Source organism: Siniperca chuatsi, linkage group LG7 (genome assembly GCF_020085105.1).
Source record: "Siniperca chuatsi isolate FFG_IHB_CAS linkage group LG7, ASM2008510v1, whole genome shotgun sequence".
NCBI lineage: Eukaryota > Metazoa > Chordata > Actinopteri > Centrarchiformes > Sinipercidae > Siniperca > Siniperca chuatsi.
Genome location: NC_058048.1, coordinates 4,707,524 through 4,729,671, shown reverse-complemented (window position 1 = coordinate 4,729,671; position 22,148 = coordinate 4,707,524). Strand labels below are relative to the sequence as shown.

Below are 22,148 nucleotides of genomic sequence, written 5' to 3'. Positions count from 1 at the left end.
ACAATATTTTTTCATTCAAGACATAATGGTCCTGGAGTTGTCAATATTTAGGCTTGGTCTCTTTTTTTTCCTGTGGGTTTGGTCAAGTTTGCCTTCATGCTGCTACCACTCAGATGACTGGACGGACGTTTCAACCATTTATCTATTACTTTTAGCTTTTTATCTTAAGGTCTCTGCTCTGGGCTAACTAGTTTTCATAAATTCTCAAGCACAGCACGTGGCGTTAAAGTGTTGCAGCTAACTCAGGTCGGTGGGAGGCTTGTCCTGTGCAGTCGACTTTGTTGGTTATTGTGACATAAATATACTAAAGATCAGCCTCACACCATTTTGAAATCCTACTTGTGTGTTTATTTTCACTTAAACACAAATACGTGGACATATGTACTGTACATATTAGTTGAGCCACTCCACAGTCTTACCCTGTTCCCCCTGGCAACTGCAGAAGTTGTACGTTTAAAGGTCTTAAGATGTAGCATGTTTACATAGTTTTTTCATAACAAGCACAAGTCCTCACATTATATAACATACAAGTGACAACCCTATTTTAACTTCACTACATCACTACATCTTTTTTTTGTTTGTTTGTTTTTCAGTTTTATGGCTAATGGTGTAATTTTTCAGTCCATGCTGGTCACTCTTTTCATACAAATCAAACAAAAAAGACACACGTTTTACAAAAAAGTAGGAATTTCCCATCAAATCAGGCTGTGACATGGGCACCTTGGTCAACATAGGCTACAACACTCCTACCAACATATTCAAACTTGAATCTTTTCTTCGTAAATGCACTGAAATAGTCCTTTCAACAAAACACTTCACAGCTGTTTGACTGCGTTTTCCCTGTACTGTAAAGTGCTTGTTGAGTTCATTGTTTAATTGTTTGTGAAACCTCCATATTCTTATGAATTCTGAACCTCAGGCCCGTCATCCAGTCAGTAGGCCCTCCTGATCTCGTAGGGCGACCAGGAGCTCACTCCGTCCTCTTTGGCCCAGCAGGAGTGAGCCTCGCCGCTGGCAGGGAGGCTGGCGTGGCTGTCGGCTGCCTCCTCTGTCACCATCTTGGACACCAGGTCGCTGACGGGGCTGCTCACGTAGGGAGGGCAGGGGAAGGAGGTGGAGGCGACTGGGTAGGAGCTGCTGGTGGTTAAGGGGTGGTAGTGGGCGTCCTCCAGGGAGTGCAGGGTGTAGGGCTGGCTGCTGGACACGGGGCCCATGGAGGAGCCTCGGCTGGGGGAGCGGTACTGGGAGGGGCTCCCTGGGTGTTCTGGGCTGGGCATGGGGGGCGGGACGTTGACGGAGGCCAGGCTGTCTGGACACAGAGCCTCCACCTGGGATACTGGCTCTGGAACTGACTGCTCCCATGAGTCTCTCTGAGGCTGGAAGACAAGAGAGGAGAGGATAAATCATTCATTCATTTACTTCCTTTACTGACTAAAGGAAGCATCCGCCATCAGATGCTGTCTCACTGCCTGTTCACCTCTGAACAGGAGCGCTTTTGACTGACATGATGTAATTCATATTTTCCCTCAACTCGTGTACTCCACTCACTTATTTCCTGTTTCCCAGAATGCCTAGAGAAGGGCAATAAAGGGCATTCATGTTGGATTTGATTATGTTTCCAAATTCAGGATCTTAAAGGGTTGGTTCACCCTAATAAAAAAAAAAACAAACAATATATTTTCTGATGCTTTCCGCTAAAAATCTTAAATCTCAAGCTTAATCCAATAAGATAACCCTGATGACATCATTAGGGTTATTATTTTTTTACATTTTTCTCCATCACACAACTGTTTTCACAGGCTGACTGGTATTCCTCATGATGAGTAAACTGAACTTTATTTTCATTTTATTTCTTTTGTAATTTGGGTCAACCGACCGTTTAGAAAAAATGTCTCCATAATAAAACCATCCTGTAAATCACTAATGAAGAGGTTGAACACATTTTCTCAAACCCTATTTCACAATGTGCTGGCAACAAGTATGGCTACATGCTCTTAAATCGAGGGTTAGAGCCCATAGGTATCAAACACTAACTCCGCACAAGTGTCTGGTGCCTGTAACAAGCTAAACAAACTGATATTTCATTGTGCCTGTCCAGGTTTTTCCATCTTGTTAGCTCAGACTCACTGAGGGTGTTAATGGCCACATATTACTTACACTTTTCACACAAACACTGCACTCTGTTTCTGTCTCCCAAAGTCGGGAGGATGGGTTGGCTTAGAAATACAGTATGTAGATAACAAGCCAACTAGTTGGTGCAGTGTTGTAGTGTATTAATGTACAAAGGTGAATATATCTGCCACCAACACCTGACATTTACCACTGACCTGTGGTGTAAAATGATCTGCTATCAAACTCCTGTCTGTGTCTACACCGCCACTATGTAATAAATGGAAAACGCCTAACAGAAAATGTATATATACATACCAGAGAAAGAACTTTAAGCTGTTTCTAACAGTTTAAAAAAACTGTGGGGGGTTAAGTTTAACACTAGAGAGGTGAGCTGCCGTCAAACGATGGCAGAGTTGCTTTCAGACGAAAACTATCTGAGGTTTCAAAATTGAACTTGATTACTTTCTGAAAACACTGGAGGTACTTCAGCAGTCAGCTGAGGCTTCAGCAGTCTGAGTTAGACAAGTCAAGGGGATATCTTCTAAAGTTACTGCGTTTTTAGTACAACATTCTTTGTGTTTCCCTGCACAGTGCTTGCTTGCTGAGCTGCAGTGGAGGGACAGTAACAAATAGAGGTGATTTTGTACTAAAAACACTGGAACTTTGGAATATCTACTCGATTTAGCATGGACTGTGGATTTAGTCCCCCCATCGCACTCATGAGGAAGGGCTCTATTAATCGCTAGTATGAACAGGAAGAATGATTACAGCAAGCAAAGCCTGTTTCTATGTTTCTATGGGCACCTGACTATTGCTTTAAGATAGACTGAACCTTGTGAAATTGTGAACCGATGCTTTAAGACAGAGGATGACCCAATGGGCAGGCTGCCACTTGTCCCAGGGCTAACACAGATAGACACTCAACACTTATGGGTCATTTACAGTCTGTAGTCCAGCTGATTTGAATATCTGTGTGGACTGTACACATTTTGTTTTCATCCACAAAACTCATATATCCTGCAGTTCCTGTCATGTAGGACTTTCTTCTTAGCACACATATTCTTCTCACTTACTATACCAGGGATGTGGTGAATTATAATGATGATAAACTGTTAACTAGATAGTTATCACTAGCTATATAATTAAAAATCTATTACATTTCCATAAATTTATATGCTTTGCCCTACAAATACCGGCATTTCTTGTAATATACTTAGATGATTAGCAAGAAAAATGTGGGTTAAACTTATTTTCGGTGGATTTACGATTGATTAAATCCCCATTGATGATTATGGACCTCCATCCCCTCTTCACTCATCTCTGGCATAGACATACACACACAGAGGGATCCCATCCTACCAGAAATAAATGCGAGGACTCTCCACCAAAGGGAGGCAGCAGGGATGAGAGAGCTGATGAGGGCAGGAAGGATCCTGCGGAGCTGGAGAAGGCGGTGCTGCGGTATTCACCGAAGGTGTCTGGGTAGTAGCCGTCAATGATGGAGGAGTAGCTGGTCATGGCCGAGGGCTCGCAGCCCAGAGGTTTACCACCCAGAGTGGACGAATAGATGTCAGGGGAGAACTGCTTGGTGGACGGACAGAAGTCTGACTCCGAGATGAAGGGACGCCTCATGCTGTAGTAGCTGTTCAGCATGTGAGACCCTGCAGAAAACAATATGATGCTTTTAAACTGAGAAAAATGATATCCTCATCTTCATCATGGCAGGAGTGAACCACAGTGTCTGTCTGTCCAACCACAGTGGTTACACACATCTTGAAATTTAAAGACAGCTGAGTCAAAATGGTAATTGGGGTCCTCAAAGTATAACGTATGGTAATAATGAGAGTGTTGATTGAAGCTGTGTTGACAGGTAGGCAGTAAGGAGTGAGTGGGGAAGATCTTTGATGTTGTATTTGATTTGCAGAGTCTCACCTGGCATCTGGACAAATGAAGGTGGAGTGGTCGATCCTCCCTGTGAGAGAGAAACAAGACTTGAAAGAAGGCATGCAAACTGGACATTTTAATTGCACGTGAAGGTGACTAAAATCTCTAAAAGCCCTTCAGGATGTCTCCATTCACAAATAAGCAACAGGTTTTTCTTTATTTGTTTAATTTAAATGAAAAGCAGTGGACTATTGCTGTTATTGTAATAAACAGTAAATGAAGAAGAAAAATCTGTGAGTACTCTCCCTACTTATTTGTGAATTCACTTGTCAAATTTTCTCACTTTTTTGTCACCATTTCTTTCATTCACTTGGACATAATAAATAGGGATATAGAGAGATGTCTAGACTACAGAGGCCAGCGTAGGCGACCCAGACAAGAAAGTAATAACAGAAATAAAGTAATGGGCAGCACATCACTAAACTTGGCGGCCATATTTGCTGGCTTACATCATTAAAACCTCTGAGCATGACACCGTCAGGATACAGGGAAAGGAAAAGAGAAGTATAGATGTCTGCTTCACACAGCAATATCACAATAAAACTTGTACTATCTGAATTGTCTGATGCATTAATTTAATATTCGGTATGTTAGCACCATGCATTAGAGCAGATGCTAATTCAAGATTTAAAATACCCACAAATAGTTGCACCCTATTTAGTTTTGGGGGTCCTGTATACCCAGTTCTGTGATTGATTCTTTTATCAAACTGACAGAAAGAGCGCTCTGGGGAGGGTCTAGCCTTCACGAGATGATTATTTTATTTGTATAGCACTTGTCAAGTAAAGAGCGTATCCCAGTGTAAGGTAAAAGGAAATGCAAAACACAAGATATACAACACTATGAGAGCAACAGCATGAAAAAAGAAAGAACATAAAACGATCAGTCTCTGGAAATAAGGTCAATGGAGTAAAATGGACATATGCAAATCAGAGACATGAAGGCAAGAAAAAACATTCTGGTGAAGGCATGACAGCGCTGTGTTATGAAAACAACACACAGTGGTCTGAAAAGAAGTGAAAAGTTCACCGATGTACTCTGGCACCGAGCTATATAAAGCCTTGAATGTAACAAGTAAGATTTTAAAATGGATTAAAAAAAAAAAAAAAAAAAAGGCAACCAGTGCTGCCCCCACACGAGGTCACTAGATTCACTGGAGGGTTGATCACCATTTTTGCTGCAAAAAAGTCTGTTAATATTTTTAGACTTTCTTTTATACATATTTATCTCTTACTTTCTTATTTCCTTTTCCACTCTGCATGACAATATATCATATATATTGTGTGCGGCTTGATCCAGCTCTTGGTTGAAACTATATGATGTTCATGCTGTATGAAATATTTAAACCCAAGACTCCGTGTTTTTATGGCCGCACCATTCCATCTTTTAGAAATGTGTGTCCTTTCTGTCATTTTAAACATATTTGCCCCAAACTCTGCTTGACATTTGTTTGTTTGTCTTGCTTGCACAGAATAAAAAAAAAAAGATGAAATATAAAAAGTCAGATAAAAAGTTAGAACAGGTCAAAACACAAGGAAATATTCATACAGTCACAAAAGATGTGCAGGCAGAGCCAAAGAACCCAAAGGGCTTAATGTGCGGCTCCCCTGGACGAGTATCAAATTTCATCATCACAACCACATGCTTCTGGAGCAAAACATCTACATTCAACATTCATGCGCTCATCTGTGCAAACCAGAATATAAAATATTGTTCAAAATAGAAAGGTACTAAGAGTCGACAATGAGAAATTTCTTAACATATTTTTAAAAACTCATCACTGGAGATAAGTTTACAAAATCACTGGGAATTGAACTCCAGTTTCCAGGACCTCTATTCGAAATTCTAAATTGAAGTTGTTTGAAGTTCTTGAAAATGCAGGCCGAAGCTGATGCCTGGTCCTACTTTCATATTTGGTATCTTTGGAATCTTAAGATCTCTATTAGAACAATGTTTGGCTGCACAGCATGAATTTATACGTGCAGTATTGAAGAGTTTATATACCCTCACTTACAGAATGGTCCATTTGTCTGTGCTGCATCCTGTTATTGTTAGCTGGTTGATCAGTAATATATCTGACATGTAATTAATACTAAATGTAAGATTTTCTTATTGTTAATATAATCTAATATATAATCTGTCTGTTTGTATTCTAAAGGCAGATACAGATTCGTGCAGTCAGAGATCAGAGTGCAGAGACACAGGCAGGGTATGACAGAATAGACTCTCTTGTTTGCATATTGCTAACATGAAAGAGTTGATATTAAGCCTGTGTTGGCTGGAAGGCAAGCAAATTTTGAGGGCAGAATTTGAATGTGATTTGCCAGTGCCAAGACTTCCTCATGTGGCCCAGGTATGGCTCAGTGCATCTCTGAAGGCTGTGCATGGAAATCACCTCGCTCAAGCTCCGACAGTCAGGGAGCGTGTGTTTGTGTGGTGTTTGTGTGTGTTTGTGTTTGTGATGGAGGAGGAGGGTTGGAGGGTAATGATGCTGAAGCATTATTTCACAGAAATACATTTCCTTCCTATGCAAAACACTCTTCATATTCTCGTATTCCCACTATCTGTTACACTATTTTAAAAATAGTCACACCTATTTCTTAGTAAGTGAAAACACACACACACACACGCACATTTTCTCATTTGTAATTTGTAAGTGTAATTTTTCTTTCTTGGTTCATTGATCATTGCAGTTCCTATACTTACTTTATATTTATCATGTTCTAGTATTTGAATTTTCAGGACTTTATGTTAAAATGACCCCTATTTTTTGTTTCTATTCTATTATTTGTTATTTTATCTGATTGACAGGGGTCATTAAAGTTCAGTCTTATCTTGAATTGTGAGTTCTTGTTGGTTATCGGTAAAACGTTTGACCCAGAGACACATCACACAAAGTCTCTTCAGCCTTATAAAATGTCACTGACTTGAGTTTTCTGTATCCTCACACATTTCTCACAGTCCTAGAGCATTTATGTAACAGCAGCATGTTTGGGCACACCACCTCAATAGAAATGTTCTCAGGTCTTTATTTTCACTATGGCTCTCTGTGTTCCAACATGACGAGACTGACTCTTGTGCTCTTCACTCTCAGCGGCCTTTTATTCTGGGAGACAAAAGGCGGTGTTAGCTAACATAAGGACGTGGATGGCTTTAGTTACTGTGTGTCTCTGTGCATCGTTAGGTCTTCATGCGGCATTTATAAACATACAAGTAAACGTTGCATTGAAAAGGTGCTGAATTGCAGGCCAGATGCATGCATATACAGTGGTGTGACAAAGTGTTTGCCCCTTCCTGATTTCTTATTTTTTTTGCATGTTTGTCACACTTAAATGTTTCAGATCATCAAACAAATTTAAATATTAGTCAAAGATAACACAAGTAAACACAAAATGCAGTTTTTAAATGAAGGTTGTTATTATTAAGGAAAAACAAAATCCAAACCTACATGGCCCTGTGTGAAAAAGTGATTGCCCCCTAAACCTAATAACTGGTTGGGCCACCCTTAGCAGCAACAACTGCAATCAAGCGTTTGTGATAATAATTCAGCCACATTGGAGGGTTTTCGAGCATGAACTGCCTTTTTAAGGCCACAGCATCTCAATAGGATTCAGGTCACGACTTTGACTAGGTCACTCCAAAGTCTTCATTTTGTTCTTCTTCAGCCATTCAGAGGTGGACTTGCTGGTGTGTTTTGGATCATTGTCCTGCTGCAGAACCCAAGTTCGCTTCAGCTTGAGGTCACGAACAGATGGCCGGACGTTCTCCTTCAGGAGTTTTTGGTAGACAGCAGAATTCATGGTTCCATTTATCACAGAAGTCTTCCAGGTCCTGAAGCAGCAAAACAGCCCCAGACCATCACACTACTACCACCATATTTTACTGTTGGTATGATGTTCTTTTTCTGAAATGCAGATGAAATGGGACACACACCTTCCGAAAAGTTACATTTTTGTCCACAGAGCATTTTTGGGAAAATACTCTGTGGACTGACGAGACAAAAGTTGAACTTTTTGAAAGGTATGTGTCCCTCAGGAAGGGGACAAACACTTTTTCACACCACTGTACAACCCAGCGTAATGGAAGTATGGCCTACATATACTGATTTGACAGTATGAAAATTGAAATGACTTTATAATAAAAACTACTTCATATATATCTAACCCTTAGAACACAACACCTGGTTATTACTTATTAAATTAAAATGTAGTGTGTTTTTTCAAACACACTACTTTGTCTGTTTGTCTGCCTGTCAATCTATCTGTCTGTCTATTGCTAATATTAGCTATCATTACAGCACAACCACTGAGCACATTGAACTGAGCAAAGGTGTTTTATTTCTTATTAATTCAACTTTTTATTTCTGAGAGTAAGCATGTGAGGTTTCTTATTATTTAATTTCATAGTGTCACTGTAATGCTGATTCTTCTTTTTGTTCTAAAAATTGAGCTTTATTTTGAAAATATAAATAAGTGGGGCAGTTTGAAATTAAAATGACACTTTTAACAGTATAGATGCAAATTCAACTTTAATTTTTAATTTTGTATCTGTAAGATAAAGCTGAACAACTATAAAATTGAACCAAACTTTCAGCATTTAGAGTTCTGCAACACTGTCATTACAAAAGTTAGAGAGCTTGTTTTTCCTATTTTGAGGAGTAACAGAAGCAGAAGCTAGCTTCTTGAGCTGTTGTTATTGTCTCATCTGTGGACTCACAACATACTGCTGCCTCCACATGTTGGAGGTCATGGTTTAAAGTCTTGAAGGTTTAGACAATGTGCTCTGCTTTTACAGCATTCATTTCTGGCTTCATTAGATGATGTCAGTACTTAAAACCTTCCAAACAACTTAGAAATGTACCTCACCCCCTCTCATCCAGTTATAGTTACCAAGTAAACAAGTTATAGTTTTGCTCACATACTGTAAATATTTTTCAGAGGCAGCTGATTTAAAGGATAGGGCTTGCATTATTCCAAATGTTTCTTATTGTCAACAAAAGACCAAAACCAATAATGCCTTAGCCTGTCTGTCAATACTTCTCTACCCAGTAGCTCTCAGTCACAAGCCCGATGGTTCCTAGTGAAGTTGCTAGTCCAAATAAACTACAGTGTGTGTGTTCATGATAATGAAGAAACATTTCACCCTGTGCAACAGTGTGGCCCAGGGATGTGTTTTTAAAGGCCCTGAAACCCAGTTTTCTCATTCAGCTTACTACATGTGATGGTGTCCTACATAAACACAAAGTTTTCTGCCAGAGTTGAAACAGTTTTGGTTATTGTACAGCTTGCAAGTTTTGTATTTTTAGTTTTTGGACAACAATGAGCTCTATGGCACAGAGGAATAACATACATCAGGCTGTGGATACACAGACACTACTTGTTAGTAGGATCAACTCATTGTTGGTTTTGGTCTTTTAATGGGATTTGATGACAGATAGAAGAATATAGAATATTGCCAGCTTTATCCTTTAATGTGTTTGGAGCAAATGCTCTAAATAAGAGATATAATAGGCAGTGACCGTGCTCATTTTAAAAATCTACATCTACAGTAACAAGGCTGGCTGACTACCTCACCATTGCCAGTTATCCACCTGCACTCTGAAACTGTGTTTGTTTGGCTTCGCCAACTGAAGCTAAACTCAACCACATGTATATTTCATCTTTCAGAGCAGCTCTGCCTCCACAAAATTTGTGTTTGGCTAAAACTTCAATCTGTCACCAGCACAGACAAGAATTACTGTTGCCTCACTGTGCTCCCACTCAGAACTCCCCCATAGCTCTTTGCTACATAGGCACTGAAGTTACAAAACTGTAAAGTGCTGCATTGGAGAAGGGTGATTTTTGGACCTGTCTCTCTTTGTTGCATCTAATGATATCGTCTCTTCTGTCTCATACAATCCTCTCGTTCCGCGAGTCGTTAGCGGCCTGCATATCTATAGAGTGTACATGCCGACGCTAAACAGAAAACAAACAGTGAATACTGTGCTGTAAAAGCCTTTTGACAGGCGGTTTGAGGAAAATGAAAAGCCAGTCTTGCTTGTGCATGCAGAGGTCTAAAGCAGAGCCCTACTTCTCTGGCTGGGAGAGTGTGTGTTGGTGTGTGTTTCTGAGACAACAATAGGAGGTTTGTCTGCGGCTCGTACATGGCAGAGGACAATGTCAGCTGGCAGGTGTGCGTGGATCAACCTTTGCATAGGTAGCCTCCTTCACTGCCCTTTTCTGTCTCTCTATGCTACCTGTCGACCTCAATCTTCCCACCCCGCCCCCAGCTTCCACCTCGGGGGAGATTTTGGGAGATCATGGCCATCACCATTGCGAGCATTGTGTCGGTGTTCTTTTGTGAGGTCAGGAGGGGACTCTGCGCTTTGTGTCTCTCTCTACACACACCGTGCTCAGCTTTTTCCAGCTTGGCTTTGCGAGCGCTCGAGGGGAGCAGAGACAGAGGGGGGAGGTACAGGTGGTCAATGGATCAACCATGGATCGTTGGTCCACAAAACAAACCAAAATGTAAACAAGGAGAGGAGATTTTTAGAAAGCGACCTCTTAATTGCCACCAACAGAATGTCAACAGCACTGTGTAAATTTGCGAGAAAAATGAAGTGGGGAGAGACAAAGCAGAGCGGTTTAGAGGAGATTGTGCTTACACTGTATCTGGGCCCATTTGTCTGTCGGGATCGCTTCTCCGCCAGCAGGTCTTTGACTGTGTGCTTGACTCGAACGCCTTGGTACACTCTCTTAGAATATTCTACACAGAGCAGAAAAACAGTTTGGGAATCCACATTTGAAGAACATTTGATACAAATCCACTTGTAGCTGGTAACACAACTTCATACACATTTTCATCCATCCCCACAAATTCATTTGAATGGTTAACAGTTTTATTCATGTAGGTGAATGACTCTTTGGGATTGGTGTGTAAATGTCATGGAAATTGCCTTTGGGCTGGTCAATGCAAATGGCCTGCTAAAAAAGAGGCACTTTACTACAAACACTCGCTGAAACCTCACAGTGAAGGAAGACTGGTGGGGTTTGGATGGTTTCAATTAAAATTGAATCATACACTTAAATAAAGATGAGAAACTCCACATGCATGCATCATAGAAGTAGCTCATTTGCTATTACATAGGTCTTTACAAATGTATGCTGGTGTGATTTGGGGACATTCCTGGGAAGCAGAAGCATAAACTCAATGAAAATGCAAACTTCATTATGCAAACGGAAATTGCATGCAAAAAACTTTATGTAAAAGATCCCAGCTTTTTGAATGGATATTTTAGATAAGCCCCAACTTTGCTCGGCCAATGAGTTTCTTGAAAATATGAAATATTTTTTGGATTACATCAAAATAAAATTAATAAAAATGTGCACTTTGTTGCTTTGCCACAAAACTAAACATCATCCTTTTAGGTATTATTCCGAATTTAAATATATGTTACAATATGAATCTTAGCATATGATAACCTACAAGTGCTTGATATTTAAAGCATCTTTCAAATATCAAACACTGATTCATGTGAATTGTGTGGAGAAGGAATTTACTGCCATCTTACTTTTCCCTTGCTGATAAATTTTTTATATCATTGCTACTAAATCAACTTATTTCGTATGGGAAATCAATGTAAAAAAAGTCAGCCAACTATTGATTTAATAAGCACACGTCATCAAATAATAACCAGAATACAAATTCCATTGTCACACACAAAAAAAGATCCTTCTAAATGCCTTCCCATGTACTCTCCAAAATAAAAGCACTACATGAAATTAAAAAAGAAAAAAATATGATGTTTAACAGGTTAAAAATATCTTGCAGCAAAAATTCCATTGGAACATGTACAATGTACAACATTTATAACGATAGTAATGACAGCAGGAGCAGCTGTCATATATGAATGAGTATGTCTTACCTGTATCCATGATGCTGTTGAGCAGTCTGACACACACACACACACGCATGCACGCACACACACACACACACACACACACACACAGAGGCCTTTCTGTTCTCCCTCTGCTGTATTTGCCTACAGGAGCTAAATCCCAGTGTGCAGCACCATACTGAGTGGCGTGCCACGATGGGAGCTTTAACTACATTGTCAGGAGGGCAGGGACACAGGGAACATGCCACCTCACACTGCAGTCATGAGGAGGCAGCTTTTCAAAATGACCTTTATCTATTTGTTTAAATGCAAATGTTTGGTAGGGACGTTTTTTAGACTATTTGCATCTGCAGTCAAGATTAGGGGTTGGAAGCATCGGGACCATGGAACAGAGACTGGGAAGCAGCATGTCACTCCTCCCAGAGCCCCCATTCATCATCCAAATTTGAAAGCATATATTGTATCCACATTTTGATTTGTAGCTGCAGGAGTTTTCATGCAGCTTGTTTGTACGATAGTCTGTTTTTGTTTCAGTTTGAGCTTTGGCATCAGACTTTGGCATAAATAAAACCTTTACCAAGCAGTAAAGAAGTAACAGCTCAGGATGTACCAAAGCTTCTTCTTGTGTTTGCGTCTCAGGTCAGACAGTTGACAATAGGCTTTGAAGCCTCCTGCCAAAAATTATTCTTTTTCAAAAAATACGAGACCCTTTTGCATAAAAGGATATTATTGTGCAATTTTCTACTCAAATTGATGTGCTGACATTTGTATAAAAGACTTTGAGCAAACTAAAAACAAATGAGTCATCTCAACCTTGTGTTTAAAGGAGACGGAAGAATAGCTGTAGGCATGCTTTGCTAAACAATTTGTGTCTGGCATTATAACGAAGCTCCCATCCGACTTTTTAATTGCTTCCTGGCTGAACCTCACAGTGTTTTGCCTCCTGTTTGTGACTCCTGTAGTTCGTTAAAATGTGAGTAGTGTCAATGGAAATTTACATGAGTTTCCCATACTGTGTGATGCTGACATGATAAAGATTGAACCTGGTTACATTTTGACACACATGATTTCATAACGACAACGACACCAGTAAGATAAACTAGCTAAACATTAAAGTGGCACATTTTATGCTTACTTGGATTTGCATGCACTTTGGTGTGATACTTTCAAACAGAGATCCTAACACTATTGCAAATGTTACTATGATCATGCATGCTTAACGTACTCCCAGTTGAAAGGCTGCAAATTTCACATGCTGTCTGTATGAACTGAATCGCAATGGCGGTCACCTTTTTCACCCAGTGGAGAAATATTGACACAAAAACATTAGTTAGTTAAATAGTAACCCACCGCAGCCACAAAACAGCGACACTAAGTTCAGGAGCTTACAGGGTGCACAATGGACAGCTGGTTATACATATTACTTTTTGTTGAGTGCTTTCAGCTTCCCATCACTATGACAGATTTATACACGGTATGTTGGCATGTGGTGAAAGTGCAGCAACACAGGAACAGCAAGTGGTGAGACATTGCTAATTTGTATTTGCAGAAAACACACTGAGAGCATTACAGAGCATCAGAGGCTAAAATAATTAACAAGAATTAACAAAAATTACATTGCTGTTATGGCAGTTTTGTTGTAGCCTGCACGAATGGTAATGAGCAAATATTAACAAAGCCAGCTTGTTTATATTATTATTTATTTATTATATCTTTTGTATTCGACTGACTGTAAAGCAAGAGGCAAAGCACTTAAAAAGTATTTTTTCTGTTGATAAAAGAGTCAAAGAGCGGTTTAAATGTTTACATCAGCGTGAATGTTTTTTTTCATGCACCTGACTGACTAAACCAGGGCAATACAACAAAATGGTTTCAAAACAATAGAAAAGAATTTTAAAGCCTGAACCTTTGAATATGCAAGATTAAATCATTATTTGGTATTTACAGTAGATTTAGGTGACACAAGTATTTGATATCACTCCCTAGGCTGAGTATGCTTCACTTTCACACACATTGGGTCTTTTGTGGCAACAAAATGATGCAGACCAAGAGGGAAATTCTGAGGATTTCACCCTTATTTCCATGAGTTGGTGTGTCATAATATTTGCCATGCAATATTTTCTCTGTGTGCTCCGTATGTTTTGTGTCTCCAGGCTCTCCTGGGGCAGAGCCGGCGGGGAGCATCAACAGCTCAGTGTGCGGCATTTCGTCAGGCTAAATGACTCCCCAATATGTACACACAACACAGGTCACTATCTATTCCTCCACATTTTAGCAAGACTAAGAGTTTTTAATCAGTCTACAGCTAGCAGCTCTGAAAGAGAATATAAGGCACAGTGGTGCTCTGAGCTAAATGCTATCAACATGCTAACATGCTCACAATGAGAATGTAACATGCTTATGTTTCGCAGGTATAATGTTTACCATGGCCGCTATCTTAGTTAAGCATGTTAGCAGGCTAACATTAGCTAATTAAATTACCAACATTTTAGCAACATTTGCTAATTAGCACAAACACATTAGGCTGATGGGAAGGTCATTAGTTTTGCAGGAGTATTTCAGTGGTTGTTTTTGCTAAAAGTGTGTAGCTTAGCCGCTAACAGTAGCCTCTAGGGCTATATGAGGATGTCCATTGTTTCACCTGGTTCTTCCCAGCTGCATACATTGCATATTGTTCATCAACGCAGACAGCCAGGAAAAGAAGCCCATTATCAAACTGGTAGGACAGGCGGCAGGACTTCAGAGTTTACCTTTGCAAAGCACATACACAATGCATGCTGGCATGCAGAGTGGGGGAGGCTGTGTGCAGGAGAACACTTATTTTCTATCAACGGGAAAGCAGAGGTAGTGAAGCGGTTATAATTTTACTGGACTATATTGACTTTTGTATAATTTGTGGTGAAATTTTCCATGGTTTTTGCATTTTTATGTATCTGACCATTTTCATGTTTTAACATACTGTGTAGATATAGTGCTGAAACAATTAGTCAATAATCGATAAGTCAGACAATATTAATCAACAACAATTTAGGTGATTTCAGTTAATAATTCAAATAATTTATCAAGCAAAAATGACACCAAACATTCTGTGGCTCCAGCTTCTCAAATGTGAGGATTTGCTGTTTTTCTCTGTTTTACACTGTCAATGTAAAGTCTTTGGACAGTTTGTGTCTTCAAATTCAAGTTCTTTTTTTCTTTTACATTTTATAGACTAAACAATCAATCTAAAACTGATTTAGAAATGAATCTCTTAAGAAAATAATTATTGCAGTCCTACACATGTTTAAGCACACATGGACAGATTATGAGATAATGGGCCCCTTGGCACAGACAGGCTATGTAAAAGGGCCCCTGGGCAGGGGAGCAGCAGTAATCATTTTGCATATTTTTGAGCCACATTTTGCAGTTCAACCATGACTGTCAGTGCTGCTGAACCTGAACTTATTTTGTCATGGCTGGAGAGCATTGGCGCTGGGGGGTGGGGGGTATAGGAGCTGCAGCCCCCCCTGCTGGCCACAGTGAAAAACAGTGGAAATATAATTTTACCTTTTTAAATAATCTCTAATAAAATAATTGTAACACTTTCTGTTCCAGTGCTTGTGGATGCATTAGTCTGTTGTGGTCTAGTCAAGTATTAAAAATAGGTACATTTGAAGGATAAACATATACAGTATATGGTTTTCTACCTCAGTATCCTGACATGACTGCCTGCCTTCACCTCAGCTGAAAGTTTAGAGGAGCTGCTCAACATGCCAAAGCAAAATAACGGACACACTTAAAATAGTCCCAAACCAAAATAGGCTCTGTGGGAAAGAGGAACACGCCGCCTGGGGGATTTCATCCTGTAAATCCAGTGTGTTCTTATTTTGTTGAAAGTGAATCTGTAGGCTCTATTTTGGTGTTGGCCAGGGCGGTTTGGTGTCCTGGTTACTCGCCATGCACCACAGAGGGAGGAGAGACGCGGGGGAGGATGCCAGTCCCGCGGCCGACACTGCCAGGCAGCAGCTGTCTGTTCCATCTGCAGTCTGGAACTAGAGGGATGTTGCGCCTTGCATTTCTGAAGGTCACATTTTGGGAAACCAGCATCAGAAACCTCCCGTTTCGTCATAATGAATGATTCTACAGCTTCTGCCGCAAAACAACAGGCGTGTAGGAGACTGACGTTTTGAAAACAGTTCACAGTTCCACTTTTCTCTCTCTCTAATAACTCCCTCTTCAACCTGTCCAGAAAAATGAATTGAACTAATAAAGTCTCCATCAGCTCTCGGCAGTATAGCTGAGCTGCTGTATTCATTTGAACCTCTGCATGTAACAGACAACAATAAGTTTCCTCTGAGGAAAACGCAACAAGATTCCCAAACTCAAAGTCAGTGCGTCAGGAGGCCCCTGCCCGGGGCCATGATTGCCACAGCCTCTAACGCACCTATAACGTCTGCTAATGGATTCTTTCTGATCCCACAATCTAATATTGTATTTTACATTTAAACTATCAGATCACAATGGATACCCGTGCGTATTTTCAGCATGTTATGCACTCCATTAATCGGAACTTCAGTTACATTTAACAATGGGAAAATGAAGGGGATTTTCCCAGAAATAGCCAGCAGGGGTGTCGACTCTTTCCTTTCCACCACAGTACAGTATTTCCAAGTCAACATGGCACCTTTGAGTCAGGCCTGTGTTCACAGTGAATTACTGCACAAGAGCTGACTTCCTTGTCAATAGCAGTATTGTGGCTCTACTTTTGTAACGAGGTGATGTTATGTGTGCTGACTGCTGTGTGGAGGTTTTATCAGTTAATGACTCAGAGATAAGAGGGATGCATAGCTCTCCGCTGCAACGGACATCTGGGGCAGAAGAGGAAGGAAAAGATCCAACAGTAGTGTACAGTGTCTCATTCTGCCAGGGAAATTAGGGGGCTGCATTATATGACTTTCCCGGTGTGTTCTTACACTATGTCTCTACATTTTCAAATACTCCAGTTAATATAACACAACAGTGATTCTACCATCGAAGCATTTCCATTTGATCTTGTAAACAAGGTTCAGTTTCTCTGCTAGCTTTTTCCTGGGAAATTCCTTTGGTGAAATTAAGTGATTCATCTCCTGTTTACAGTTTGTTTTGGTACACAGGCACAATGGCAGCATATGGAAGAGTTGAACTGCCAAACATAATGTGCTACAAAGAGGTTTCCTAGTCTACTAGGATTTACTTTCTGAAATAAAAGACATAAATGAACACCCACAATGTGAATTTACATTTGAAAAAGTCAACACCAGTGTGGTTTTAAACTCTTGGAATGCAACTTATCTTTTGTGTTTCCATTTAACACGACCCATATTTATGGAATTCTTTGCAAAAAGCCATTTTCATTTAGGATTTTGGGACTAAACACAAAAAACAGAAGTAATATGTTAACAGTGGCATGCACTTCCGTGTCACACCAGAGGGGCTCTAGAGGGGCCGTTATTGGACATTTTAATCTTTTCTTTATAATATTATATAATAGTAAAATTTTTTCTCCATTGATTTGATGCAGGTCTGCCAACTGTATTCTAAGACTGCAAATACAGTGATGCTGTGATCACAACTTCAGATGCATTCCCTTAAAGGGAAACTTTGCAGATTTTCAACCAGCTTTGTCATTACAATGTGGTAGTATATGCAAATGAACAAAGGTTAACTTCCCTCCATGTCGCCAGATAAGTTTTCTAGCATCTGGGTTTACTTCCGGGGTATCCGGCCCACTGGATAGGCACAGTACTGTTTCTCCCGCTGGCTCCACCCGCGAGTTCCCACTCGGCCCATACACTTTAGATTGTGGTGACGTCACAGATTTTTAAATCGCTTTTCTCGGCTTGAGGAAAGTTTTACAAATATAAAACCTCCATGGATCAAAAATCCATAACAGAAAGAGTCATAATTGACGTTGTTTGCAGTTTGAGGTGTTCTGTCGACAGTTTTACAGACGTCTCTTTTATGATGGTGGCCTATGGGGAAAATGCTTTTTGGGCCGCAGGGGGATTTCACTGCAATACTGCGAGTGGCCACTGGAAAAAATTGGCTGCAAGGCTGAGCGGCGGAGCCGTATCCAGTTCTTATTATACATCCATGGTCCCCACTGATTCGATTAAACCAAGAGTTCTCAAAGGCAAAAACGTTTCTTTTTAAATCTGTCTCGCTCTCTCACTCTCACACACAAACACAAAATAAATCCAAACAGCCTACATAATAATGTAAAATTTAAATAAAATAATAGGCCTTAAGTAACCAAGGCATGGAAAATGAATGCAAACATGTAGTCTAAGGATTGACTCATGACCCGCACATCACTAAACTGGTGGTGCCGCTGCGGTAAATGTGCACCAGTGTGGAGTCGCTGTGCGTTACACCAAAGCTTCGGGCCACATATGGACAGGGAAGTGGTTGAAATTCAGGATCCCAAAAAGAAACTGGAAAAAACAGCCAAAGCCCAGGAGGCAAAACGGACGTCCGAGCGTGGAGTGAGTGCAATAGCACCAGTGTTTTGTTGCTAGCGCGGCAACGTCAGGTGTGAAAACATACAATAGACGCTTTTACGAGGCTTAGCACATACACTGCCCCAGGTCGAGACCCAGAGCTGCTCTCAGAGCTTAGCCTCATGTTAGTAGCTCTGACCGGATGTTTGTAGTTGGGGTAGTTTGGGGGTGGGAGTAGCCCCGGTGCATTCTGGTTGTTGCAGGCTTTGTACATTTTGAGCAAAAGGGGACACCACAGCCCTTTTTCTCTGTTTTCTCTGGTCACGTAGCACCAATTTGAAAAAATATTTGCATCTTTCAACTGCACAGGCAGCCAAGTTTTCTGAAAATACCATCTTTCCAGGGGTGAAATATCCCTTTAACACAGTTCTCTTTTATTTTCAAACAACCATCACATAGAAAACATGGTTTGCAAAACAACAGATTTCAGACGAGTCTTCTGTTCACAATATTCTCAATCGTGTTCCCAATGAAGAGAAATCTATTTCTGCTGTACGTATAAAGCTGCAAAACCTTTGACTCTATAATCAGTATGAAGTCACGTGAAAAGATAAAGGAAGGTAAGATATAAGGCAGAAAAATATTTGGATTGTATCTTCAGCTCTGTGTATCAGCACTTCTTACAGTATTTATTTTTACACATCACTATGTGACCTTATAGTTCCAATTATTAAAGTGTTTGCTGCAGCATTGCTTGTCAGTGAAACTCATGTTTTGCAGAATTGTTGGGTGCCACCGCGTCACCGGATCTTTTTACCTCACACCCGAGCCGTATTCTTGGCTGTCAGCTAGTCTTAGCAATGTCGTAGTTATGTTTTAATTATCTCGATGTTCGGATGCTCTGTTGTATCCGCCTCTGGTTATTCCTGTCGCTATTTCCCTTTATGTCGCGTCAATAAATGGAAAGAATCTAATAATTTGATCATATTTTTAATGATAATTCTTAATGATAATTAATCAGAATCAGAATCAGAAATACTTTATTGATCCCCGAAGGGAAACTCTTTGTTACAGCAGCTCGTCTTTACGTCAGTGCACACAGGAGAAAGTACTAGCAAAAATATTTAATACAATACACTATAAAAACTATAAAAAAAACAGGTCAGAAAATAAATGAAGTACCAGGTGGGTATAAGTATAAAATAAAATAAGTGTGAAGTACCAAGTGGGTTTACCGGTTGATGATGATAATACGGTATAAATGCAATGTAATAATATAAGTAATAAGTAGTATTGTAGCAGCAGTAATGGAGGTATGAATAATAAATAGGAAAAAAAAAAAAAAAAAAAAAACTAAATATTGCACATGAGTATTACACGGCTATGCACACAATGCATAATCTGTCAGTGAGTATCTTTACGTGTACGCTCGCGTCCCTGTTAGGAGCCTGATCCTGGTTTTATTCATGCTAATGATATGGCATGAAACATACAAAACCTGGTTATCCATATCCCTGTGATATCCCTGTAACATAATCTAGGTTTCTGATCGTGTGTGCAGGAGTGTCCCCTCAACATCCCAGAATGTTATGGAGCTGCTCCTTGTTGTTTTGTTCGTTTTACTTCATGGTGGAGGTTTGGCCATGATACTGGCTCACCAAAGTTGGGCCCTCCAGATACAGGTGTATTGATCCTACAATAAACTGAAATCCCTCGACTGCATACAGGCGATCTCCATTAAACTAATCCTGTGACCTCTAAAACCAGCTGGGTGCACCAGTTATGATTTAGGCGTGTATGGGATTTTTTTCCTTTCTTTACTCAAGAGCACGTTCTTTTAATTTGAGAGCATGACTTATTGATTTCTGTTCAGATGTTGTAATGCCACGCCCTCTCGCTCTGCTTCTGCTCAGACTGTGTGCTTGCACTCAGATATATTGGTGCTTGCACAGATTTCCTGCGCTCAGCCTGCTTCTGCTCTCAGATTTCTCCTCTGCTCTCGGGTTTTTTTTTTGTGCAATAAATCCGAACCGATTATGAAGTCGGGTTGCATCACGCACATAAGAAGAAACACAGATGTTCTTCTCTCTAATCTCAAACATGCTCACACTACAAGATTGGAAAATAATGGCGCAACACACACTACAGGATATCATTAAGATTATTGTGCCAGAGGGAGCAATACGCCACCTGATGTGATCTGTCGGGATCTCGTGGGGAAGCAGATGTAAACCAAACGGAGACTGACGCGCTGCAACAACTTGCAGAAGGAAGAAAAAAACAAAAGCAGAAGGCACGAGTCTGGATGAGAAAATGAGACGCAGACGTAATCATCCAGACTTTAAATCCCAAATTTCCACATCTTTATCATATACACTTCCTTTGCTTTCTTTACAACTTTTGGAATGAAAGGACAGTTATTACATATACCAGTGCCCATACTCTTTACTGTAATAGCTAAATACTGTAAAGGGAATCTTTACGTTGCATGTTTGGCTAAAAAGTTGGTGAAATGGCTCCAATCTGATGGAGAAGGGAAAGGAGAAAGAGAAGGAGGCCTACCCGGAGAAAAACTGAAAAATCCCTAGAAGCTCATGAACAGTTTTGCAGTTGCTGGGTCAGAGATCAGTCAGACTTGCAACGGTGTCACTCCTCTTTTTGGCCCAATTAGTAAACCAAACAAAATACAAAACTTTCAAAAACATCTGGCTATGTGATTATTTCATTGAGTCATAGGCTGCATTTAAGTATTCACAACACAAGTTGCACTTGTCATCAGTTTCTTCTTCAATAATTGTTTGTTATTATTATTATTCTATGTGTGTGTTGCCATAACTTCACATTTGAAGTTGGTGTAACCTCTAACTTATCCCTGCATACAGGCCAACTCATCACTACAGTTAGCTGCAACAAGGGATGTTGCCTGCCAGACCGAGAGACACTGACTCTGCAGCCTCACATCAGAAGAGCAGGTTTGGAGCCTGAGATATTAGGACTACTCTGAGCTACAGTGAGCGGTTGCAGCCTTTAGTAGTTGTACTTCTACTGTAATATTGCTATTTGTCTTACAGCACGGAATCTGCCATGTTTTACAGATCCTGATGAAGCAGCATCAGGACGCGTCAGGATGACCGCTGTGACCTGAGAGCTCCAATCCTCTGCCCGAGGAAATACTGGCTAAATCTAAGCTTAAGACGTACTTTTATCGCACCACCTTCCCTGATTTCATCTGATTCTAGTTTTTGTTAGGTGTGGCTTAGTGGAAGGGCGGGTCGTCCACCAAGTGTAAGGTTGGCAGTTCGATCCCGGCTTCCCCCAGCCCACATGTCGAAGTTTCCTAGGACAATATACTGCGCAGCTCCTGAGGACTTTGGAGTGTGAGTGATTATTTTGATGAGCAGTTCTGCCATCAGTGTGTGAATGTGATATGTAGTTGAAGCGCTTTGAGCAGTCAGAAAGGCCGTAAGTACAGTCCATTTATCGTGGTTCGTTGAATATTTTTACTGCTGTGTTTTATTTGTTTTTATGATCATGTTTTATGTGTTCTTTGCTTGCCATGTGAAGCACTTTGTAACTTTGTTATGATAAGTGCTATATAAATAAAGATGTGTATAGATATTATAATACCAGCTGACCAGCTTCAGTAACCCCTTACCTCAATGGAGGACATGATCTGGACAGTTTAAATAAAAGTTATGGCTTTGCTACTTTGTGCATTATATGTACACAATTTATATTTCCATTTCATTGGCTATGAA

General features: G+C 40.3%; 1 protein-coding gene and 1 long non-coding RNA gene across 2 annotated transcripts; one reads left to right on the top strand and one right to left on the bottom strand.

The window, feature by feature from the left end:
• Window positions 1-325: 325 nt before the first annotated feature.
• Window positions 326-18,249, bottom strand: LOC122879100 (uncharacterized protein C11orf53 homolog). The gene is made up of 5 exons (XM_044202814.1): window positions 11,960-18,249; window positions 10,700-10,800; window positions 4,045-4,084; window positions 3,472-3,773; window positions 326-1,376 (listed from the first exon to the last, which is right to left on the bottom strand). Exons 1-5 carry the CDS (start codon window positions 12,006-12,008, stop codon window positions 933-935), a joined length of 936 nt encoding a protein of 311 aa, XP_044058749.1. The 5' UTR covers window positions 12,009-18,249; the 3' UTR covers window positions 326-932.
• A 487-nt stretch (window positions 18,250-18,736) lies between these two features.
• On the top strand, window positions 18,737-21,889 carry LOC122879063. Its single transcript, XR_006378621.1, has 3 exons — window positions 18,737-19,010; window positions 21,273-21,400; window positions 21,486-21,889. It is a non-coding gene; the product is annotated as an uncharacterized LOC122879063 (long non-coding RNA).
• The last annotated feature ends 259 nt before the right edge of the window (window positions 21,890-22,148 follow it).